Source organism: Eurytemora carolleeae, unplaced genomic scaffold (genome assembly GCF_000591075.1).
Source record: "Eurytemora carolleeae unplaced genomic scaffold, Eaff_2.0 scaffold473, whole genome shotgun sequence".
NCBI classification, from domain to species: Eukaryota; Metazoa; Arthropoda; class Copepoda; order Calanoida; family Temoridae; genus Eurytemora; species Eurytemora carolleeae.
The window spans coordinates 86,063-113,001 of record NW_019396633.1 but is presented as its reverse complement, the minus strand read 5'-3'; the positions used below and the strand labels follow the sequence as shown (position 1 = coordinate 113,001).

Genomic DNA, 26,939 nt, shown 5'->3' with positions numbered 1-26,939 from the left:
TTAATTTATTAAAAGAGAAAACTGACAATTTACATATTTTTTCCCTTCATGTTAATTTAACAGGAAGGGTTTTTAAAATGTGGTATTTTGATAATTGTCCAGTGTAACGGAAGTTGTTTTCCCATCACAAAATACTACCTTAATTAGTGTGTTTAAGTGTCAAAATGGTTAAACTATTTCCTGGAATCCTCAGTTCTAAGTGTTCTAAAATTTTAGATTCATTTTTATTTTTAAATAAGTTTACGAGTAACAACCCCTTTAAACTCAGAAACTGAAAGAGGTTCAATACCTATTTTTATTTAATTTAGAGAGATTAAATGTCACAAAAAACTAAGAGTAAAACGGATACCTTACAAGTTGAAATTTCTAAGAAGAGTAGAAGTAGAAGATCTAGCACCTCTAGCACCACAAGCACCAAGTAGGTTATAATCATCATTATTAAACTCTATCCTGATTGAACTTTTTTTTCTAAAAAAGATTTTTTTGGCTAAATTTCTTCACAACTATAATAAAACATAAACTAATCTTCACAGTACCTGTACCTGTACCTGTACCTGTACCTGTACCTGTACCTGTACCTGTACCTGTACCTGTACCTGTACCTGTACCTGTACCTGTACCTGTACCTGTACCTGTACCTGTACCTGTACCTGTACCTGTACCTGTACCTGTACCTGTACCTGTTGTAAAGGTTACCAGATGTACCCAGTAAACCTGATGAAGTAGAGAAAAGAAAAAGTGGCGAAAATATGATAAATCCTGAAAGTAAGTGGAAAAACACTTTTTTATAAAAAAAGAGTTTTATTTAACAAGATTTGCGCTCTTGAAACACCAGACACTAGTCTATTCTGCAGTTTAAATAAGAATCTTAAAGTATACAATATTGGTTCATTTAATAATATACCAAGAAGTTGGTGCATTCTTTTAAGGTTAGAATTGTTGCCATTTAAATACATGAATTGTTAGTAAATGCATATGCCATCCTTTCTTCAAATACAGTTGTTCAAGCTTTAAATATACCTTCCAGGGCTTAACAGTCATCCAATGAAGCCTCTACAATTGAAAACTGTATTCTAAGCAAAGCAACCCTAATTACTCTTTTTTGTGGTCTCCCTGTAGATATGAAGGGAAGAAGGTCTGTAAACTGTATATCAATGAACCTGGATGGAAAACATGCCTTGGTGGGAAACATTCCGCAGTACAAGGTAAAAAACAAAATATTAAAAATCTAAATTTTTTTGAAATTTCTACAAAAAAAAATTAAAAACTGAGATCTAGTCACAGACACAGTCACAGATAATATTGACCGGCAATGCACGGTAGTTGAACTGAAAATGAAGTATTGTGGAGAATTTTTTTAGGATTCATTGAGACATATAAAACGTTTTAATGATGTAATTAATTAATGATTAAATAAATAATTTTGATCGTCGACTTTTCACTCAAACTCAGTAATTATACATCATTAAAACGATTCATTTGTCTTGAATCCTATAATATTTCTCCAAAATACTACATTCTCAGTTCAACTACCACACATTGCCGGTCACTCCCTTTAATCAGACATGCCACTTTTCTTTAAATTTAGTGTACAGCTTCTTTCAGAATTTATTGCCTGATTCTAAAAACTTATTATTTTTTAGATTAATCATATTACATCATTTTTGGATTCAGAACCCGATATTATATTTCTTCAGGTTAGTTATAGTTTGTTATTATCAAAATACATATGTGGCAAACCCTGCAAATTATATCACGTTTTTATATTGAATATTATTTAATAGAATCGATCCTTTGCTAGAAAAACACTGCCGAATTGGATTGGAACATATTTACTAAAAATCTTTAAATTTTATAATATCTCACAAACAATTCTGTAAAAATTAAAATAAAAAAATGGTCTCAAAATATTGTTCGCAGATTTTCTTTTAAGGTTTAAATAAGCACAGAAGAAAGAGCATCCATCTTCTTTGAACACACATTTCGACGCAGTTTCTAGCGATCTGTAATTTAGACAGGCATGTCAAATTCACGATGGTATCCTTCACTGTATCTGAGCAACAGTATAGGAAGAAATCCTAGTTTTGAAATGTGTTGAATTCTGTTAATATTCATTATCACTGAAGCGTAAATCCGCAAGTTAATTTTACCGCTAAACTACACTTGGAATTTACCTCCTTTAAGCGAGAAAAACAAACATATCTCCGGCGCCAATATGCAGATATATAGAGGATACCTTTTTGAGTTGTGCACGTCTCTCGAAATGGAGGTACTCTTAAAAATACATATACCATGCCCTTTAACAAGAACAACTAGTCCATTATTCTAATGCTAAGTGTTTTTCGAAGAAAACTATTTTTGAAATTTCTTTAGTTTTTGGCTATTCTTATGGGATAGTTCTAACAAAGATATTATGAAGAAACTGTTGATAGGATATTTTGAACATAATGGAACTTCGTAACGGATACTTTGCACATAAAGGAACTTCTTATAGGATATTTTGAACATAAAGGAACTTCTTATAGGATATTTTGAACATAAAGGAACTTCTTATAGGATATTTTGAACATAAAGAAACTTCTTATAGGATATTTTGAACATTAAGGAACTTCTTATAGGATGTTTTGAACATAAAGGAACTTCTTACAGTGCAACGACTACTGGATAACATGCATTGCATCAGCAAATATAGAGTCCAGTTAAAAGGAAAGTTTGAACATGAATAAACATCTTATATGATAGTTTGAACCTGAATGAACTTCAATTATAGGATATTTTGCACAACTATGTTGGAAAGGAACTTCTTATAGGATAGTTGAACATGAATAATCTTTTTATAGGATAGTTTGAACATAAATAAACTTCTTATAGGATAGTTTGCACAAATATGTTGGAAAGGAACTTCTTAAAGAATAGTTTGAACATGAACAATCTCTTATATGTTAGTTTGAACATGAAGAAACTTCGTATAGGATAGTTTGCACAAATATGTTGAAAGGAACTTATTATAGGATAGTTTGAACGAAGATGTTATGAAGGAACTTCTTGCTAAAACTCCGAATACTTATGATCTAGAATTTCAGGTATATCAAAATACAGATTTAACTTTATAACTATTTATATAAATGTCTATTGATAATGAGAAATTCTGCCCTTTATAATTATTTAGAACCATTTTACAGGGAAGTTCAGAGAATTTTACTTTACCAAGGGTTGCCAGGACCAATTTTGTCCACAAAACATCCAGCCCGCAGCAAGGCGTGTGTTGTAGACAAAATTGGTCGAGGGAACCCGTGGTTAAGTAAAATTTTTAATTTCCCGAAAAAGTAGTTGTATACAATTTTATCGTCTTTGAAATGAAAATGCGCGAATTTTTTCCTAAAAACTTCGCAGGAGGTTATTTTACATAACTGTCCCAAGGGACGTTAAGTAACCTAACCTTCCTTTGTTGGGGTAATCATAATCATCAAAAGGCCGTAAAATCAATTAGTCCCAATACTTTGGCAAAGTAAAATAGGAACGGTCCTTGTAATTTCAAGTGACCTTTCAACGATTCACAACGGTGCCTTGAAACATTTATCAGATTAATAAAATGGAAGATATATTCTTATTAAAAACTTGCCCAATTATTTGTATGCTTCATTGTTTTTGCCCAATCAATCAAAAAAGAAACCACAATTGAAAAAAATCCATTTTTAATTAAAAAAAAAACTGAGGAAGTCGAATTAATTTTGGTTTAGAAAAGGGTTTAAAGGCTCGGAAAAAAACGCAGTTCAAATTGGATCATTTGGAAAATATTTTGTTTAAAGTTTCTGTTCAGTGAGAATTTTAATAGGCTGTAATTAAATTAGAAAAAATATGCAGTGATTTAAACGAATCAAGCATGAACTTTCATTGAAGTGTTAAAAGACAGTTCGGCCTCCTTTTGCAATGTAAACTCCGGTATATTTCAAGTACCAGGCCGACTTTTAGCCGGTCAGAGCAAGCTGTACAGTACAAATACAGACTATTTGAGGCAAACCGGGACGGTAGGCGAAATGAATCCCTTTAGTGGTAGCTGTCTCTCTTTTAGAAAGTTCTGCACATGCTTACAAGTTACAATCATAATTGCATGTATATCGTATACCGTGGCTACAGGCGGGAGAATGGGCTGCTTAAAATTAAAAATCTAATTTTGCATTTTACCATGCTTTTTATTACACTCCTACACACTCATGAAAAATTCAGATTTTGAGGTGTACAAAATAATAAACTTATCTGAAATTGAAAATATCTATAGCTCATGATTATACGAAATATGAATAATACATTTTCGTCTCCTTTCTTACTTTTAGCTAAAAGAATCAACTTTAAAAAGTATTTTAAGGAGGTCTAATAAGGTTGCTTACTCTCGATGCGCATATATATAAATATCCTCAAATAATGTCACTCTCGCCTCTTTAATCAGTGACGTCATGTGAGGATTTTTTCTATCAATACTTAGAAGACGACATTTCCCGCATCAAGAGAAAGTAACCTTATTACACAACCTTGCATTATTTGTTAACATTCAAACCATATTAAAACCGGCAAGGCCGTGAAAAGTTATTTTGAATTTTTCAACCTTGTTTTGTCCAAAACTTCTCCTAAAAACCAATCATGAAATAACTTACCAATATTTAGCAATATTTTTGAAGGGAACAAAATCCCTGAATAGCCCGAATCCTCCCATCTACAAAATATGGTCTGTCATTTTGTTGTTCTCAAAAATATTAAGAAATTACGTTAAAGTTTCAATTTGTTAAAACAAACCATGAAAATCTCTTATTCTGAACGAAATCATTCATATCTCCAGTAGTTATGAAAGAAAAATGATGGCAGACCACATTTAGGAAATGGTAGGACAGCGCTACTCGATCTGTGATTATTGCTTAAATCAGGTTGAATGCTGCAAACTATTTCTAAGGTCAACAAAAAGGTCTACACTATTCAATGTTTTTTAAGAGATATTATGTGTTTATTGCATGGAATTAATTCTGTAGCCTGGTATTTCCTGAATTAAGGCTTGGCAATAAGTTTATTAGGAAAAGCTGTGAAACAATATAATCTTGTCAAATACTTGGTTTTAAATTAGAACTCTAATATACAGGGTTTCCCAACAAAGGACGAGACGCTAAAGACGACTTGAAACTCATAAAATATGACAATTGCAAGGTTAGATTAAGTTTGCTGCCTGGAATATGGTCTTTTTATGGCCTATTTATTGAAATGGTAACGAAAGAAACAAGTTTGCAGGTGCAGCGTATCCTAAATATAAAGAAAGGAAATAGATATAGTCATCTCTGAAGTCTAATGTGTAACCCTGTTTATTATTGTATTTATTAGTTTGTTGTATCCAATATTATTATGTTTATTAGTTTGTTGTATCCAATATTATTTTGTTTATTAGTTTGTTTCGGAAATCTAACAATGAAAGCAAGAACATCTACAAACTAATAAATCTTTATCGTTTTAGAATTCACGAGTGTTAGTATATCAAGTTTGTTAAAAGAGAAATTTTTTTGCTTAGAAAGGTTTTTTATAGTTTCGTAATTTTGTAATAGTTTAAGGTGTCTGTAATACACGTTTAAAAACCATTTTAGAAATAAAAACAAGGAGTTCTCTGCCATCGTTTATCAGTCAGAGTTTAAAGGGTACCGCTGTGAATCGGGCATTCAATCACCTGTTTTCCGAAATACTGATACATTTACTGTATTTTCAAATTTCTGAAAAATCCCTTTCATCCAGTTTTTATTCAGCATATTAAGAAGAAGAAGAATTCGGAAGAAGACATTTCACCTCTACCTCCGCTCACTGCTCTAGCCTGGGATTCATCAAAATATTTTGGCACCCCACTTCAGCTTACTGATAGGTACAGGGGGGCCGTAAGGGGGGGCGAGGGGCACTGTCACTATATATACACTTACGTTTTATACAGGGTAGGGTGTCTTAATAAACATGGAAATTAAGTGAGAAAATCGAAATCGTCTTTGTAAACGGTAAACGAGTGTTTTGTTATTCTACAAAACGTTGTATGATATTTATATGATGTTCTGTAACATTTGAAGTTTTCGAAGATTTATCTTAAATATCGTGTTTATCAATTGTCTATAATAGATTTTTTCATTCTTTTCTGAAAGGCGTGTATCTTATTTCACAACCATTGATGGAACGACATATTTTTTTTCTTTAAAAAGCCAAAAAATTAGGATTGTTTTTACCGTATTGATGTTTTTTAATTTTAAGTCGATTGGGTGACCTAGCAGCCTGGGTTGAAGCCAGTAACATTACTGTCGTTAAGCTAGATTCGAAGACAAAGGTATTAAAAAAAGAGATTGTCCAAGGAATCTTAATCTACTCATTCTAACGAGTAGATGAGCTAATTTTTCCGGGTCAACGTTTTTTAATCTGTTTTTATCTTAAATTTAGCTAGATAATACAAATAACAGTTTATTTTTGCAAGTGTGCAAATGTTTCTTTAAAAATTTAGAAAAATATTTCAATAAGAAATACAAAAAACAGTACCAATTTGCATGATAAATGGCGATATCTGAGAATAGGAGCTATAACACAGCAATTTTACAATTTTAAAATTTTTTCAGTATTCAGTTCCTTTCTTACATTATGCGCAAAATATGCTAAGTTTAAATATCAAACACGAATTAGAAATCGTATTAAACAATTTTGTCAAACTGTTTTTTTGTGGAATAATTTAAAAAAAGGAATTTTTTTTAGAAAATTGCATATTTTTAATTGTAATTTCTGCTTCCTTGCAACTGAAGCTGCAAAGCTACAAAATAGTGACTTTATTCATAAAGCTGATAAGTTGACTTAACACATCTTTTTTCTGATATATATCGACTTATTTTAATCATGCAGATTGGACCTTTTGAAGATGTTTATCCATCGTTTATTGCAATCTCCTGGCACGGGAAGAGTTTTGAAACTCCTCTAAGGTATTGTTTATTGCAATCTTCTGGCACGACAAGAGTTTTGAAACTCCTCTAAGGTATTGTTTATTGCAATCTCCTGGCAAGAGTTTTGAAACTCCTCTAAGGTATTGTTTATTGCAATCTTCTGGCACGACAAGGGTTTTCAAACTTTTCTAATGTATCGTTTATTGCAATTTCCTGGCACAGCAAGTGTATTGAAACTCCTCTTAGGTGTTCAGTTGTCGTATATATCAATTTAACGAAGACGATTTTCTGTTTTAATTTTTATTTATACCAAGCTTTCAAACAGCAGACACACATAAACATCTAAACAAAGAGAATTAGTCAATTATCACCTTCTCTTCGTTTACTTGTAAGCGTGTAATTGAAAACAGGGTTGTTTGGGATCAAAGCACTTCTGCTTAGTAATCGTCTGTGTGTATTGATATAATCGCCAACCTGCACTGTATAATTACTCCATTTTTTATTTTTCCTTACTGTGAAAAAGTTTTTCCCATGTACAGTGGTACAATGAAGACGACTTTTTTGTTTGTTTTTATGTCCCTGAGTGGTGGAATGTTTGAAACTTTCTTTTTGAACAATTGCAATTATTAAATTCTCCAAATAAATTGTTGTTTGAATAACAAAATTGTTTAAATAGATAGTTCTATTTGGCCATCTTTGAAAGAAAGATCAGATTTGCAGCAGATTTGTACTCATATTTTTCGCGGATTTTTGTCACATATCTCTTATTTATCAATATATTTTAATAAAGTTTTGAATAGAATTTAAATTGATATCTGCCAAAAAGAAACTTTTTTTTAATGAAAAAGTTTGTATGATCACAACAAAATTTTCATTTAACGCACTTCATTTTAACATTTTTATTGAAAAACACAAACCCTGCAAAACGTTTTGATATTGTTTTGTTAAGCAATTAAATCTGTTTTTTTTTGGTTCACCCTAGATTAATAGATTTTTTATGTAGAAAGAATAACATGAATATTCCGTTGTTGGTTGGAGGAGATTTCAACTTGGATCTAAACACCTTCGAGCCTTTTCAAGACAATTCCAGTCTCACAGGTAAATACAGTCTCATCTGGATACACAGGTAAATACAGTCTCATCCAGGTACACAAGTAAATACAGTCTCATCCGGGTAATCAGGTAAATACAGTCTCATCCGGGTACACAGGTAAATACAATCTCATCCGCGTACACAGGTTGATGCAATCTCATCCGGGTACTCAGGTAAAAACAAATCTCATCCGGGTACACAGGTAAATACAGTCTCATCCGGGTACACAGGTAAAAACATTCTCATCCGGGTACACAGGTGAATACAATCTCATCCGGGCACACAGGTAAATACAATCTCATCCGGGCACACAGGTAAATGCAATATTATCCGGGTACAAAAGTAAATATAATCTCATCCGGGTACACAGGTAGATGCAATCTCATCCGGGTTCGCAGGTTAATACAGTCTCATCCTGGTACAAAGGTAAATACAAACTATTGAATCCTTGTGATTTTAAAGCGCGCCTCCATGTATAGAGCCATATACCCGATTCACAATGGTACTCCTAGAAGTGTGATAAAGAATAATTGATGAATGCAAGTTTTAACCTTGAATATAGATTATTTTCAATTGTAGTTTCTGTGTATAAGATGCTCGCGAATTTCAACTACAGAAACAATTGAAGAAATTGTCAGAAATAAACTTAAGATGAATATTTGATGTGTATCTTTGTGAATAAGGAATGCTTCACTTTAAACGAGGAGGGTCATACTTAATATAACAATATGTAAAAGTGTGCAAAGTTTTATTGGATTAGACTTAAATCGGCTTTAAAAAACAATTTTATCGATTTTAGGATAAACCTTTAAGTGGTATCTTGAAATTTGATTGTAAAATAAAAAAAAATTACGCTTTTTAAATTTTAGACCGAACGTTGAGCAAGGCAGGAAGGATCTTAATAATGCCTTTGTGTATACAATAGATTCAATTCAGGTAAGAGACACTAGACACTAGACACTAGACACTAGACACTAGACACTAGACACTAGACACTAGACACTAGACACTAGACACTAGACACTAGAACCTAGACACTAGACACTAGATACTTGATACTAGACACTAGACACTAGACACTAGACACTAGACACTAGACACTAGACACTACACACTAGACACTAGACACTAGACACCAGAAACTAGACACTAGACACTAGACACTAGACACCAGAAACTAGACACTAGACAGAAAAATATTGGCTATATTCTGTTAATTTCCTTCTTTGTCTCTTGCCTTAAAAAGTCGCTTTCAAAGACAAAGTTATCAGTTCTTATATAATGAAAATGGTATCTCCATCAACTTTGATCAAAACAAAGGTTTCAATTGGGTACTGTTGTGAATTATGAACAGCTCTTGTGATAGAGGGTACTCTAATAACACGTACAGTCCCTTTATGAATAATATTTAGATAACAAAGACACAGACCAAACAGTTCCACCCTGACGTCTTCTCAAGTCCATGGATAGTTGTCACTGTAAAAGGCAGGTCAGACCAATATCTTTAAAGGGACTGTAAAAGTAAAATGAAAGGGGGTATAGGATAAAGGGACTGTAAAGGAAAAATGAAAGGGGGTATAGGATAAAGAGACTGTAAAGGAAAAATAAAAGGGGGTATAGGATTAAAGGGACTGTAAAGGAAAAATGAAAGGGGGTATAGGATTAAAGGGACTGTAAAGGAAAAATGAAAGGGGGTATAGGATAAAGGAACTGTAAAGGAAAAATGAAAGGGGGTATAGGATAAAGGAACTGTAAAGGAAAAATGAAAGGGGATATAGGATGAAACCTGAAAATCTCAGACGTTAAACGATACATATAAAACATCTATCTGATATTCCTGTCTCGAGAAATTGATATAAAACTGTGTCAAATTTATAAAAAAAATTCTTATATATGCAATTTTGCATGAAAGCTTTAGTATAAAACAGATCAAATTCAACAAGTACGCAACCAATTTGAAAACGACGATATCCCACAGGAACCTGAGAATCTCAGGTTGGCTCCTATTATCATTTTTAATTTTTAATTTTGCATTTTTAACATATATAAGTGACAGTGTAATTACATATAGTCCATATAGTCCGTATTACGTCAACAGAACTTCAGCCAATGGCAGTGCAGTATTGTTGTCACGTGACACAGACGGAAATCACGTGACCTCTAAACTGTACTGAAGGAAAAGGGAGAATGGAAAATTTCAAACAGTTATTAAGGAATTATGATAAATGTGTCATTCACTTGAAGACTTTTTGTTACCCAAAAACGCATCCAATTCTTAGCAATGCCATTTTTATGCTTTTAAAAAGATATAAGAAAGTTTAAATTTTTTTAGTTATAAACCCATTTGATGCAATTTGATAGCCTTTATACAAATAGAGCTTAAAACAAGTTTTATATTTTAAAACAAGTTTTATATTTCAAAACAAGTTTTATATTTTAAAACAAGTTTTATATTTTAAAACAAGTTTTATATTTCAAAACAAGTTTTTTATTTCAAAACAAATAAAATTTTCTATAACATTTGTTTTTTTAATAATTCCAAAACCCTGTTTTCCAGAACTTTGTTGTTCTAAATGATGATGCTTTGTTCGAAATGATATGCAGGGATACCCACAAATAATGAATCTGTAAAGACGACTTGAAACTCTCAAGGTCAATTTAAGTCTTCTGCAGCCTTGAATATTGTAATATAATGGCTTATTCAATGATCTGACAAAGAAAGAAACCTGTTCACAGTTAAACAGATCATAAATATAAGGAAACAGAGAGTGTTAATTCAGTAATGTCGTCTTTAAATTCTCATCCTTTGTGGAAACCCCTGTATCATGGTGTTCCTAGGACACAAATAAAGCTGTGGGCTGTGGTCAAACTACAAAGGTTTGTTAGAAGATATATGCTGAGAATGAAGAAGAGGAAGGAAGGAAGGATAAAGATGATGGAAACTAGAGAAAGATGGAGAAAGAAGATAGAAGGACCAAACTATTTACCTCCTCCACCACCTCCAGCAGTAACAAAACATAATGGGAAAAGGTAATACTATCCTCTAGAAAGAATTGAAGTTTTGTCACAAACTCAAATTTCTATTCCTAAAATCAACATGATGGTGCAAACCTTTGATATTTTAGACGTAGACTATTTGATCTAATAGAATGTATAGTTTGACATAGGTTGCATAGATCCAGGGATGGAAAAATTTGAGCTTGTGGCAAAAACTTATTTCCTTTGTTGAAAGTTTTTCTTGTGTTCATTTTATTATCTACATTTTACGCACTACTTAGTATTATTGCCTTCTCTAGTGTCTTGTCATGAAATACGTTTAAAAATAATAATTAAAAAATTAGCCAGATATGAAATATCTTTACTTATCAATTGTTGTTGTGTGCAAAAAATAATTATTAACCCTATTTCCTTTAGGCCTAAAACCGGGCTTTAATACTAACTGCCTGAGTCCTCAGGCACATTGCCTGAATGACTGCTTTTTCCTGTAACAAACTAAATCTTTGTTTTGACCCACTTTCACTTGTTAGATTTTGATAAAATTTAGCTTTTTGGAAAGCCTTTGACATAAGAAAACGAATTGCACAAGTTTTGCAAAAAAAAATTGCAATTTTTTTGCAAACAACCTGTCAAAGGAAATTTGCACATTTTTAGTTTTTTTGATTAAAAATCAGTTTATTTAAAATTTTGCAAAAACTTTTGCATATTTCAAATGGCATGGTCAAGGGCTTTTCAAAAATGTATAATTTTTCATTTCTTGGAAAAAACTTTTTTGCAAACATTTTTACTATATAACTTGATATTGCGATAAAAAATTCAATTTTTGCAAATTTGCAAATTTTTTGGCAGATTCTAAAAGTAGAGCACAAGAGCGCTTTCCAATGATGTATCATTTGTCATATTTGTACAAAACTAATTGTTTGGTCAAATCAGCTTATTCTCTGGAAAAGAAATTGTATTTTTAAAGTTTTAAAATGTGTAAATATTATTTTAGAGACCCCCACACACGTTTAAAAACCAGCAAACAATTTCTAGCAGTTTTCTAAGATCTGTTTAAGGTTGCAATTTCATTATATTATGGATATTATTTTCCTTATTTGAGATCGTAGTGCGTCAGTTTCTATAAATTGAAATTAAAAGAAGCAATGATCATTTCCTTATAATACTTACTTTCGACTTGTATTTTCACTATTGGGATTGTTATATATTATGTGAGCATTGACAGTAGGCTTATTTGGGGCCTTTTTCAGGTTTGATTTTTAAGATAGTTTGCGGTATGTAGTTTGTAGAATACATTAATATACCTTCACGATTTAGGAATAATATGGAGGAATACAATTGTTGAGTCAAAGAGCCCCCTCCACGGACATTTATAGTGTAAAGTTCTAAATCAATAACTTTACACATTTTATGAGTATTTTCAATTTGAGAACTTAAAATATTCACTTTTGATGCTAATTCATTAAAAATATTTTGCGCGGGGTATATTTCAATAATAGGCTATTTGATCTAACAGAACTCATAGTTTGAAACATCTAAGGTCTACGAAATTGGGTTGCAAAGATATAGGTATTAGAAAATCAGAGTTTGTGACAAAGACTCAATTCCTTTGATTTTCTAATTCATATTTGTGTAACCCGGTAGTTTAAACTTTCCTATTACGAAAAAAAAAATCCGACAGGAGCTGTTAAAAATGTTTTATTTACCTTGCAGACGTCAGAGATTTGATGATCTGAAGTCTGTACAGGAGAGGAAGCAAGATGAAGCACAGATAGAAAACTGGTTGAACTATAAACCATAATTAATAAATATAACTATATATTATACTATCAGATGTTCCAGATCGAATTTAAAAAAAACTATTATTGAAAGAAAAAAATCTATCGATTTATGAAAAAAAACAATTTATGAAAACAAAATAAAATTCTTTTTAGTCTATGCTACCCCCAGGGTACCCATGGGTTCCCTAAACAATTTCAGCCAATTCGGTCCAGCCATTTGGCCATCTATAGCTAACTTAAATACAAAAACTATTATTTAGATAGTATAATTAACATATACACTGCACAGTAAACAATTTTGGAGAAATTCGGAAATTTCTAGAAAATCAAGTCCATATTATATCGACTGGGTTAAATACTCTTGAATATCTCGGGAGATTCTTAAAATTTTCAAAGGAAAATTCCAACACGATTTCCCGTAATTTCTCACAACCAGAATTTCAAAAATCCTTAATAAGGTTAGATGACAAATGCAAATGTGTTATTACTTAAATTGTGCAATATTTAACGATAATAAAAATATATACATTATTATATATACAGTTGGTGCAGTGTGATTTTCTTGTCTTTGAGATGCGTTATAATAAGTTCTACATTAACCACAAACTCAAACTATATAATCCCTATAACTTTGCATCCTAATGGCAATTGACCTTAGTAATACTGTGTGCTTTCTTATACTAGAAATAAACAATCAAGAAGTAAATTAAGAATTAAAATATACAAAAATTAATTTTAGAAAATTTATTTTATTTTGTTTTAAATTTTTAGAACTTATTTTTATTTTTATATCTGTTTTTTAGCTTATAAGCTTTACGGTGTGTTGAGTCCCTCTTCTGTTTAAACTTTTATTGTGGTTTCTTTGAACATCTTCTAATAAAAAACAAAAAAATACAAAAACAAGAAAAATACCAAGATATATTAATATTTTTTCAAAAATACAATTTTTTGAAATTCAAAACATCAATATACCATCCCCGGGGTCATGTGAGGTCCCAAACAAAAAATTTGGGTCCAAACTGTTCTGCCGTTTAGACCTTTATTGGAAACACAGGACATACACACCCAAGCCAAGTATATATCTAGATTGAACTGAAAGCACATTTCCAAATGAAAAAAAACACAACGGTGTCTTTAAAAGCTTTGTCTGATTAAGAATGATTTAGATATTAATGTTTAAAAATCGTTATTTTTGTTGTATACTAATGATTATTTTCAATTGTGGTTTCTCCGCATTTCTACCACAGGAAATCATGTAAGATTTATCAAAATTTAACACATTTAAATCTAGAAAAACGAAAATATCTTCTACATAATTGTTCAGATGAATAATAGTAATACTAGAAGTTTATTTTTTCTACCAGAAATGGAATAAATAAAGAATAAGTCAAATATGAATAATTAAATGTTTCTTAACACCCAAGTTGTATTAATTCGGTTTCTCTTAAAGGGACTGTAAAGGAAAAATGAAAGATTGGTTGCTTACTTGCTGAATTTGATCTATCTAAACCCACTACTTTCATACAAAATTGTATTTAAATTAATTTTCGTATAAATTTGACAAAGTTGTATATCAGTTTCTAGAGATAGGAACATCAGATATAACTTTCATGGGTCGCGATCGAGAGCTAAAGTGATTAGCTTTCAGCCTATACCCTTTTAATTTTTCCTTTACAGTCCCTTTAAGCGGAATATACATTTTGCTAATTCCAAACTGTGAAATATAAATCAAAATGCCTTCAGAATTTTCTTTATTTTCTTTTTACAAGACTATATTACCGACTTTTATAGTTTAAAGAAACAAGGGAAAACAAGACAGATCTTTTATTTTTTCATTGAGAATAAAAAGGACAATTTCAGTGTCAAAAATGTAGTCGCGTAAGATTGTGTGTCATATAAAAGTGTTTAGTCAGATGACTAAAAAAATTCAAAAGGAAATTCAGTATTTTCAATTATCCTTTCAGGTTTAATTACTTAATTGTAAAAGTAACTCCTAAGAAAGCCAAAAAATCATCTTGTATGAATGTGAAGCATGCATGTCTATATACTATATTTTATCTATGTCTATTCATATCTGTATAACAAGAATAAACATATGAATGAAAGTGTTATGTGGATAACACGGAAGTGTAAATTGAAAACGAAATATTAAGTGAAAACGGAAGTGTAAAGTGAAAACGAAATATAAAGTAAAAACTGGAGCGTAAAGTGAAAACGAAATATAAAGTAAAAACCGAAGTGTAAAGTGAAAACGGAAGTGTAAATATAAACGGAAGTGTAAGTAGAAAACGGAAGTGTAAAGGGAAAACGGAAATGTAAATATAATCCGGAAGTGTAAAGGAAAAATGGAAATGTTAAGTAAAAACAGAAGTGTAAAGTAAAAACGGAATTGTAATGTAAAAAAGGAAGTGTAAGTAGAAAACGGAAGTGTAAAGTGAAATCATTATGATTGTAAATAGTGCATGTTTAGTGTTTAATGTTCTATTTAGTTTTGATAAGAAATCAATTTAAATCATTCAGTCATTTTGATATCGATCTACAGGGCTACCCACGAAGGTTGAGACTGTACTGACGATCTAAAACATGACGATCCCCAGGTTGTATTAGGTCGATCGTCTACCTGCTTTAATAAAGTCTTTTTTTTAAACAGATTATTGAATATTAATGAAGAAGGAAACAAGTTTACTTTGGCTAAGTTTTGTGTACATATCTTCCAAAAACTACTGAAGCGATTCAGGCTGACATCTCTTTTACCCAAACTAGTCTCTTATTGTGATACAAATCTATAAAAGTTAATACATGGGCTCTACTTTAATAATTTGCAAAAAAAATAAAGTGCATGAATAATACTTTTTGACAAGCCCTTAAACCAATGAATTAAAATATGCAAAAATATTTGCTAAATTTTCAAAACCTAAATGTTTATTTAAGGAAAACAGAAAATGTGCAAATCCTCTTTTAAGTTCAAAAGCGTCAGTGCAAAAAATCTCTGTAAAATGCAAAATTGTAAAATCTATTATCTTTTGTTGAAGGTTTTTTAGTTTCACTATTTAATCAAGCATATTTTCTGGTTATTGAATACAAAAAGTAGTTTAAATTATAGATCACATATATATATTTGCATTCTAAATGGTAAGATCAATGGCAGTTAGCCTTCTAGACTTGTGTCCCCTCTTAAATAATGAATGCAGCGACTCTCTTTGGCATAAACGGGCTATTGCTGGGTTCAAATAAAGAAGTGTTCAGTTTAATAATGATTAATTAAGACCTATGTTCAAAATATACAGGTGTTGATCATAAATCCAATTTCTACCACCTCCCCACCCCCATTAGTTATCTTTACCAAAACATAAATAATGCGACTTTAGAAACGACTGTTCGGAAACTTATACTAGGTAAATTTATTGTGGAATCATTAAAAAAACAATTAAAAGACTAAACACTTAAATTAACCTTGAAAATGTCAAGTTTAAGGTCGTCTTTATGATCTTATCATTTGTGATTAAGTATGTAATCCTATATTGTGTTATAAGAGTTAGAAAATGTGAATAATGGGGTGCATGCATTCTGAAATCTGGGAGGATGACTCATACATTGAATCTGAATCCACTAGTACCCAGGTACAGATCCTTTAGTTACAGATAGGGATGGGCATGGGCAGTTGAATGTTGCATCTTTCTGAATTTGTATGGCACTACAATCTTCAGCATGAGTCGTTTTTAAAATTTTCTCCTTACGCAACAGATAGAAGTAAGATTAGCAGCGATCAAATGCGCTTTTTTATCGCATTAAGCCTATACCCCCTTTCATTTTTCGCGAAACCTCCCTTTAAAGAGCATTCAATTTTGAAATATGATAAACGTCTCAGATTGTAAAAATAATGAAAAATAAAAAGGAATGTTTAAAAAAAGGAAAAGGATGTCAACCAAAGGATAAATAAATCGTTTTAATGTGATTTTTTTATTTGGAAAAACTGTTATTGAAAATAAGCATAAAGATATAAAAGAAAATTTTTTTTGTTTAACCACAAAAAGCGTTACAAATTCAAAATTCTTGATTTAATAATATGCATGTAAATTATTAACAATTTGAAGATAGTGGGAGAACAAACAGCAGAATAACAAATAAACCTTTTCTCTATAAAAATAAATAAAAGCTTTTTGTTTCTTAATAAAAAATATTGAGATCAAATAGAAACGTTGCAAAATAAATTCTTTTTGAAGAAAAAAATTAGATAGATTGTTTTTTTAACCTTTTCTCTAACCTTTCTTTCATAAATAATAGATTCTTTCGTATTTTTATATTATAACAAATAACAGTCCTTACTCTATTCAATGGATTTTTATAAAATCTAAAAATACAGATAAATATATTTTGGTAAAACTATACCGTTTGTTTGGGCAACCATAAAGGGACTGTAAGCGTAATTCTAAGAAACCCTCAATGGAACGCTGTACCAGTATTAAAGGGACTGTAAGCGTAATTCTAAGAAACCCTCAATGGAATGCTGTACCCATATTAAAGGGACTGTAAGCGAAATTCTAAGAAACCCTCAATGGAACGCTGTACCCGTATTAAAGGGACTGTAAGCGTAATTCTAAGAAACCCTCAATGGAACGCTGTACCCGTATTAAAGGGACTGTAAGCGTAATTCTAAGAAACCCTCAATGGAACGCTGTACCCGTATTAAAGGGACTGTAAGCGTAATTCTAAGAAACCCTCAATGGAACGTTGTACCGATATTAAAGGGACTGTAAGCGAAATTCTAAGAAACCCTCAATGGAACGCTTCACCCATATTAAAGAACTGTTTTGACAAGAACAGTTCTTACAAGAACAGTTCTTACAAACGTTTCCGTGGAAAAATAAGAAGAAAAAAACATTGGTCAGTACAAATATTAAAGGGTATACTGTTATAAGGGAGTCTTAATGTTACGTCTACGGTTCCTTTAATGTTTCAAATGAACCTTTGTATGGATATGGAGTACAGGACGGTATTTGTGAATTAAAATTTAGTTTTTCACACCTGAGCCCATTCTCTCCATAGAAAGTGGTCGTGTATTTCACGTACTTTGGGGATGATATGTTGGCCGCTAGATGTCTCGTGCTAAATTTTTATCTGATAGATAGATATTTCTCCGTACATTTCACGACCAAAATAGGAGACGTCAAGTTGTCGACCGATGTAGTTTATGGAAGGAACGGCCTCTGTGCATAATTATTTATAAAATTTGAAATTAAAAAAAAATATTTTTTTGGAATCAAAGGAGTTAAGTCTTTTCCACTGTAAATTCAGTTTTTCTAATCTCTATTTTTTGATATCCAACAGAATTCTATAGCTTCAAATACAAGGATTGGGATGAAACAATTTAGAAATGATTTTTTAAAACATTTTTGATGTAAATATTTATCTTCAGGACAATGCACGCAAAGCAACAATCCTTAAACCGGCCAAATCATCAGTCAACTCCAGGAAAAATAAATAATTTAGCGTTTTTATACATAAACCATCTTTTTATAAATACATTTAAAGGGACTGTAAGCGTAATTTCAAGTGGCCATCTATGCAAAGGTAAAAACGCTTGATTCACAACCTTTATCTGACCAATCAAATTATAGTTATTTTCGTTTCATAGTTTAAAAGTGCATAATTCTGATAATTCCTAGAGGTTTTTCTGTAGCAGAAATGTCACATTAAACAATATTCCGTTTTTAAAAACATTGACTTCTAATTCATATTTTATCAGACAAAAATGTTAATCGTACGGTTGTTTGAGTGCCATCTTTGCATGGAGGGACACTTTAAATTAAGCTTACAGTCTCTTTAAATTAAAAATAGATAAATAAAAAAATTTTATTTTGCAGAGTTAACTCCTCAAGAACCACAAGGCATCATATTGTCATTCTCATCTGAAAAGACAAACTTGTTGACTTTACGTACTTACAATTCCTAAATTTTTAACAAAAATTGAAAAAAATCGCATTTCACATAATCCGTAGAAAGTGTGTTCTAAATAAGGTTTCAAAACTACAGAGCAATTAATCGAGTAAAATTTGATAAATTCTGTTAGAAAAACGCGCTATTTTGCGTTTTTTTTAAATTTTTGTTAATAACAATTTTGCAAAATTTCAACGCAATTTTTGCTAGAATTTAGAATTTGGAACCATAATGTTTCTAGAGCGTTGCATTGTTTCAACACTGTAGTGTTTGTATTAGACATTGTTTGTAAATAGAATATTACATATTTCGGAAAAATATGAGTTTTATATTTGTGAAGAAAAAGTTTTGAGATACTAGAGAAAAGATGTTCAATGCTGAGCAAAAACTCTTGGAATAGGAATACTTTGAATAATCTTAAACTCAACAGTGAAGAATGTTAAAAAGCTGTAAACATAACTCTAAAAGGGACTGTCCGACATTTAACCCTTTATACCTTTATCTTATATGTAATTTGGAAGATATATCTTCGTTTTCTAGCTTAAACTCAGCGATTATACATCATCAAAACGTTTTATATGGCTCAAATGAATCCAAAGAAATGTCTCGCACGATATTGCATTCTCAGTTCAACTACCATACATTGCCGGTCACGCCCTTTAAACCTTTATCAATATATAAATTTGGCTTGTCTGTCTGTTTGTTTGTATCCAATTAAGCTTAACAATGACCTTAAACTTGATGATGAACGTATTTTTGAATCAATATGATAACAGAAAATATGATTTTAGAATAATACAAGATAATTAATTCGAACGATGGTGGATAACCTATTACTTTTTAATATCCCACGAAACATAACAGTTTGTGAATAGTTTCGAATGTCTTCTTCCATGTATACTGTATTAGATATTAAAGACTTTTTGCAGTTTCTTTAGTTAAAAAAACTTTACTCAAATATATTTTACTTAGAAATCAATTTTACCATAATATGGATGCCATTAAATATTTATTATTATTCTCTTTGGATAACAAACAACTTAATATATTATGGAAGAAGAGGTTTTAAACTAACTGTCATGTACAAAAATGCCACCGTAGGTAGAACTAAAAAAAATTATACTTATATTGGACCGATGGAAAAGATCCTTATGTATTATTTATGAATGATGCAAAAATAATTATTATTAATCATAATTATAAGATAAAGCGAGTATGTAGATGTACGTCTTACGCTTGTTTTCGTTAGCAACCTAATTTCGTAGAATCCGTTACAGAAATAAACTCGATTTCTTTAAATTGACGGATAAATAGTTTATCAATATTGATCAATTACAAACGACTATTTGAATCANTTCATGTTGAACACGAAACTAGCAATAATAACGTTATCAGTAAGTAATTACTCTGATCCAGGAAACAAAAATGAGGAAATTCCCTATCTTTGGAGACTTATTGTAAAAGAATTTCTTGGGAATTTCTCTAGAAGTATTCTAAGGAATTTGGGGAACAGTTCCCGAGAATTTCCTCCAAATTCTTTATTCAGTAAAAAGCAAAACTCCCTGTTTGCTGGGTTATCAGCATGATTAGAAATGGGCACGTTCGGCGTTTTTCAATTTGTTCAGGTTTTTTTTACAGTCGTTCAATAAAATTTAAATTTGTTTGTTAGCTGAGCAATCGTTCATTTTCTTTTTTTTGTTCTTTTTTTAACTAAACGTTTTTTAGTACGTTTTGATAAAACGATCGATCATTTTCTTCTTTATATGAACGATCGAATTTGTTTGTTCATTATTTGTAAATTTCGTTCCTTTTGAAATATTTCGTTAATTCGTTCATCCCTGAACATGAAATAATATTTGTATCAATGTTGGGCATTTTCTATATTTGAAAAGAAACCATAACTTTAGATATTAGATTTTAGATTTATCTATATTTATCTTTATTTATCTTTATTTATCTTTTATAAATAATAAGTTAACACATGCTTTATCGTTTGAATATACTAACAATAATAATATATTATAGAGGGTTACCCACACAGAATGCAATTTTAAGACGAATGTATGGGGATTATACTTTCTGTTTCCTTGCATTCAAGATGGTTTTAGGCAAGGTTATAATGCAAGGAAAGTTATTGCAGAGGTGTACGATGTGAACTGTCTCTGTCACAAGACGGATGTTGAAGCCTGACAATGGGATCCATCTTTCACGTAAAAATCAATGAAGTATTCTGGTCATAGGAAACTATTATGTGAATTATCAAAATTATTAAAATTTAACGCTTTAACCTCCTCGGATACTAAACGAACACTGATGCATCTATTCTTGTTTACAAATTCAGCCCAGAGAGAACTGGTTTCAATATGTACGCAGAGAATACGCAACTGCAATTAACTTTCCTTGCAATACAACCTTGGTTTTAGGTATTTTCCCAAATGCATTTTGCCAAGGGTGACTTACCAAGTGATAATTTCTCAAGTGTCAACTTCCCAAATGTACAATTTCCCAAGTGTCAACTTCCCAAGTGACAATTTCCCAAGTGTCAACTTCCCAAATGTGCAATTTCCCAAGCGGCAACTTCCCATAGAATTTGCTGTTTACATGATTTCAAGATTCGCTTCAACTTTCTTTATTTGCCCAATTATATTATATAAACCAGTGGCCGAATTTAAAGAATTTGAGCGGCGGTTTATATTTAAGCCGGGGCTTAAATATGGTTGGTTCCACTTAAAATTATATCAAATGTTTCAAGATTTAAGCCACCGCTTAATTTAAACCGGGTTTTGGCGGATTTAAACCGCGGCTCAAATTCTTTAAATTCCATCTCAGTTTAATACTACATGGAAGAACAAATACCTTCATATTTAAAAAGTTTCATGTCGCTTACAGTCTATCACCTTGTGTGAGTAACCTGTAGTTTAACCCTCTTTATGTATTACTAGCTGGAGTGCCCGGTGTTGCCCGTGGAATTAAAAAAAGGATTTTGAGAAAAATCGATTTTTTAAAGATTTTTGGCCAGCTATAACTAACATTCTAGTACATATATATATGAACGAAGTGCTTTATTATATATTAATCGAAAATTACATAAGTTAAAGACAATTTCTGTTTTGTTCTATTATCGTCAACGAAAGTTTACAAATAATTGTCACTCTTAAAAAGTATCAATTTTTATTTTCAAAAGGTCAGAAATTTTGTATAAAAAGCGGTTATTTTCAACGTTTCTTTACAGTGGAAATTTTTAATTTCAATCGATCCCATAATCCGTGAAAAACAGCCAAATTTAAACGATCTCTCATTGGTTGAAATCAGTTTATTTCGAACACTGTAGAAGAAAAATGAATTCAATCAATTTGCGACTCTGCAAAGATTAATAATACAAAAGTTCCGTAGTTTAGAAGAGGTCCAGAGTTGGTCTGATCCTGGAGTAGGTTTCCAAACCATGCTCTCCAGTTCTCCAGGGATACGACTCTTCCTACAGTTTCTTAAGTAAGCTTTATTTCAACATTGATTTCAATCATGACAGGGACCTTTACCTTAACCATTAACTCAAGCTTGACCATGACATCAACCTTTACCTTGAACTCAAACTTGACCATGAACTTAAGCTTGACCATGCACTCAAACTTGACCATGAACTTAACCTTGATCATGAACTCAAACTTGACCACGAACTAAAGCTTAACAATGACCTTAAACTTGATGATGAACTCAACCTTGACCATGAACTCAAACTTGACCACGAACTAAAGCTTGACCATGAACTCAAACTTGACAATGAACTCAAACTTCACCATGACCTTAAACTTTACCATGAACTCAAACTTGACCATGAACTCAATCTTGACCATGAACTCAAACTTGACCATGAACTTAACCTTTAACATGAACTTAACCTTTAACATGAACTTAACCTTTAACGTGAACTTAATCTTTCACATGAACTCAAACTTAACCATAAACTTAATCTTTCACATGAACTCAAACTTGACGATGACCTTAAACTTGAACATGAACTCAAAATTGATCATGAACTTAACCTTTAACATGAACTCAAACTTGACCATGAACTTAACCTTCAACATGAACTCAAACTTGACCATGAACTTAACCTTTAACATGACCTTAAACTTGACCACGAACTTAAACTTGAACATGACTTTAAACTTGACCATGAGCTTAAACTTGACCATGTGCTTGACAATGACTTAGACCATGACCTCAACTTCGAACATGACCTTAAACCATGACATCATTCTTGAACATGACTTTAACCTTGACCGTGACCTTAAGCTTGCCCATGACCATGACCTCAACCGTGGTCGTTTTTTTGACCATGACCTTAACCTTGACTATTTCCTTGACCATGACCTTAACCTTGACCATGACCTCAAGTTTTACTATGAACCCAACCTTGCCCATGACCATCACCGTGACCATGTCCTCAACTTTGACCATGACCTTGACCATGACCTCAACCTTGATTATGACCTTAACCATAACCATAACCATGACCTAAACCTTGAACATGACCTCAATCTTGACCATGACCCCAACCTTGAATATGACCATGATCATGAACGATTTAAATCTTGACTCCATGCAACCTTGTCTAGGCAGGAGCATAGTGATGAGAACCTTATGTTTTGGATTGCTTGTGAGAGACTAAAGAAGGTAAGCGATATAATGGATATGAAATGCTTCCTCATTTTGGAACTTTTACAATTGATAAAGGATGTTATTAAAGAATTGTGCAAAAAATGTACAAAAATATTTAAGAAAAACATGTTCAAACCATCTAAAACAGCCTGTACCAGAAACAAAAACAAAACATATACAGGAAACAAGCACTAGAACATGTTAAGCAAGATGTACAGGAAACAAGTAGAAGAACATGTAAAACCAATCTGCACAGGAAGAAGTACACAAACAAGTACTTTAAATGTTAAACAACATGTACAAGAAGCAAGTACAATAAACATGTACAAAACATGTAGAAAAATAAGTAAAAGAAAAAAATACCCAATATTTTAAACAATCTGTAAGGAAACAAGTACAAATTTTCTAAAACAACATGTACAAATAAAAAGTACAATAAACAAGTACAAAATCTGTAAAAAAAGATGTACAAGAAACACATAAAAAAACATTTTAAACAACATGCGTAGGAAACAAGTGCAATAAACATGTACTTTACATGTTAAATTAGTGCAATAAACAAGTACTGTACATGTTAATCAAAATGTACAGGAAACAAGTAAAATAAAAATGAACTGTACATGTTAAACATCCTATGCAAGAAAAAGTACAGGAAACAAGTAAAACATGTTAAAAATATGTACAAGAAGTAAGTACAAAACATGTAAAACAAAATGTATACAAGAAAAAATACAATAAACAAGTACAAAACAAGTAAATCGAAAAGTACAAGAAAAAGTACAATAAACAAGTACAAAGCATGTTAAACAACATGTACAAGAAAAAAGTGCAATAAACAAGTACAAAACATGTTAAACAACATGTACAAGAAAAAAGTACAATAAACAAGTAAAACACACGTTAAACAATATGTACAGGAAACAAGTAAAATAAACAAGAACTGTACAAGAACTAAACAACATGTACAAAAAAGTACAATAAACAAGTGCTTTGCATGTTAAACAACATTTACAAGAAAAAATAACGATAAACAAGTACTGTATATGGTACAATAAACAAGTACAAAACGTGTTAGAAAATATGTACAAGAAGCAATTACAAAACATTTAAAACAAAATGTACAAGAAAAAGTACAATAAACAAGTAAAAAAAATGTTAAACAACATGTACAAGAAAAAAGTACAATAAACAAGTAAAAAAAATGTAAAACAAAAATAGATATGCCCCTGCCCTAGGTTGTGGAGGAGGAGAGGTTTAAATCCTTTGTGGAGGATATTTTTAACAAGTTTCTCACCAGCAGTTCAACGCATGAGGTAGATACTATATATATATATATATTTACAGGGTGTCCCAAAAAAATGGTTTCAGCTGAATTGCCTCCAATTCTCTACGGTCCCAATTAAATCAGAATCTCATTTCAATTGACCTCCGTTTGGAAATGTGACTTTTACAATAGTGTTCTGGATGTTAAGCTTTATTCTGGCCAAGGTTGTAAAGGTTGTATGCGCTCCAATGTACTAGAAATCTAGTCTTCATATCAATGGCCACACAAAACTCTCTAACCCTCTTGACGTAACTAGCTGATTATTGGCGGAAGATGACGTGACAGGGGGGAAGGATTTTCCCCGTCTGTAATCTTTAAAAACAGTTTCTAACCTTACTTTACACAACCTTGTTTCTGACTCAAAGGTCCATAAACAATGTAAAAAACATGGCTGTATGGTGAAATTAGCAATTGATTAGCAACAAAAAAAATTAAATTCTTTAATTTCTTTTGACAAAATTTTAATAAAGATGTGACTGACAAGCATTTTTTTGTTTAGGTAAGCCTGGATTCTCGAGTTAAAGAACAGTTAAATAATAACAGGAGTTCTCCAAACAGGTATAAAATAAAATAACTGAACAATTGCCTCAAACTCGATTTTATCCATATCTTTGTGATAGATACGTCTTCCTTAAATAGGGCCTTGAAGGATTTGTACAAAATGTGGGATTTTCAAGTAATCCTCCAATGTAAAGTTGCACAGAAGGACGTTTCTCAATGGTACAGAGTGTCCCACGAAACATGACAGTTTGTGAATGTCTTTTTCCATGATACTGTATTAGTTATGTAAGAATTTTTTCAGTTTATTTCGTTAAACAAATCTTTTACTCCAATATATATTTGTTTGAAATCAAATTTACTATAAATATTACTGCCATTTAGTATTTCTTATCATCATCTTTGGTATCAAACTACTTAACAAATTATGGAAGAAGACATTTTTATCTGTTCACCAACTGCCATATTTCGTGGGACACCCTGTAACTCTAAACTTTTGCATACGCAAAAATGATTGAGATGGTGTTTTCTCTAAAAAGGTGACTTTCGGATTTAAAGAAAATGAAACTTAATTTTTCATGAAAAAATATATATCGATGTTTGATAATGAAATAAATAGTTATTATTTGTTAATCGGAGACATCTACATGTAACTATTTAATAATTTAAATTAAAATTTAATTAAATGTAACTATTTGAATGAAAGGCCTCTTTAAATTAAACGGTATTGTTACATCGTCTATACGCAACATCCCCCCTACTGAACTTCTGACATACTAACTTTCCGACCTACTGCAATATTGGACCTACGCCAGCTGTGTATTTTTGTATTATTTGAAGGTTAGGTGGGGTAAAAACGATTTCTGGGCCGAGCGCTGCGGCTATGACAGGCTAAGGGGCCGAGCGCCGCGGCTAGGACATGCTAGGCGGCCGGGCGCTGCGGCCACAAGTCCACATAGCAGTTGTAAAACCACGTGCTGGTAGGTCGGATGTGTAGTATAGTGGATTTACGTAGGTCGAAAAATACACCATCAATTAAACGCCTAAAGAAAATTTCGGCCGGAGAGTACCTTTAAACTTTAAACTTAATAAAATTTATATTTGTATTGAAGGGATATTTTTGATGAAGCGCAGGGGAAAATATATAGTCTCATGCACAGGGATTCATATCCAAGGTGATTTTATTGAATTATTTTTTATTCTCAAATTTTAAATTTTTATATTTTTTTGTAGGTTTTTGATTTCTCCGCTCTATAACAGTTTTAAAAGCTAAGGAAGAGAATGAAAGCGTGACACAAAATTGATTTCATTAAAGGGAGTGATAAAAAATTGATTTCATTAAAGGGAGGGATACAAAATTGGATTAAAGGGAGGGATACAAAATTGGATTTCATTAAAGGGAGTGATACAAAATTGGATTAAAGGGAGTGATACAAAATTGGATTAAAGGGAGGGATACAAAATTGGATTAAAGGGAGGGATACAAAATTGAATTAAAGGGAGTGATACAAAATTGGATTAAAGGGAGTGATACAAAATTGGATTAAAGGGAGGAATAACTAAATTAATGGCATAACATAATTGTATCCACTACATTCACCTCAGATAAAGGGTTAAAGAATGTACGAGAAAATGTTTGTGGGATTCAATTAAAATTAATGTGACAGTTATTTACAATTTTTATTGTTAATAAATATATGTAAATATAAATATTA

At 31.5% G+C, this 26,939-nt stretch overlaps 3 protein-coding genes across 3 annotated transcripts; all 3 read left to right on the top strand.

Annotated features, from left to right (window-relative positions):
• The first annotated feature begins 312 nt into the window (after positions 1-312).
• LOC111706625 (uncharacterized) lies at positions 313-7,036 on the top strand. Its single transcript, XM_023479538.1, has 8 exons — positions 313-418; positions 692-765; positions 1,120-1,205; positions 1,644-1,697; positions 3,012-3,083; positions 5,778-5,890; positions 6,265-6,337; positions 6,898-7,036. Exons 1-8 carry the CDS (start codon positions 318-320, stop codon positions 7,024-7,026), a joined length of 702 nt encoding a protein of 233 aa, XP_023335306.1. The 5' UTR covers positions 313-317; the 3' UTR covers positions 7,027-7,036.
• An 848-nt stretch (positions 7,037-7,884) lies between these two features.
• LOC111706622 (uncharacterized) lies at positions 7,885-12,826 on the top strand. Its single transcript, XM_023479535.1, has 6 exons — positions 7,885-8,022; positions 8,125-8,145; positions 8,898-8,964; positions 9,441-9,517; positions 10,867-11,058; positions 12,739-12,826. Exons 1-6 carry the CDS (start codon positions 7,949-7,951, stop codon positions 12,824-12,826), a joined length of 519 nt encoding a protein of 172 aa, XP_023335303.1. The 5' UTR covers positions 7,885-7,948.
• Positions 12,827-22,108: 9,282 nt separating this feature from the next.
• On the top strand, positions 22,109-26,939 carry LOC111706631 (regulator of G-protein signaling rgs-2). The gene is made up of 7 exons (XM_023479542.1): positions 22,109-22,232; positions 23,360-23,417; positions 24,638-24,715; positions 25,226-25,284; positions 26,337-26,399; positions 26,458-26,498; positions 26,830-26,939. The coding sequence occupies exons 1-6, from the start codon at positions 22,186-22,188 to the stop codon at positions 26,495-26,497; spliced, it is 345 nt and encodes a 114-aa protein (XP_023335310.1). The 5' UTR covers positions 22,109-22,185; the 3' UTR covers position 26,498; positions 26,830-26,939.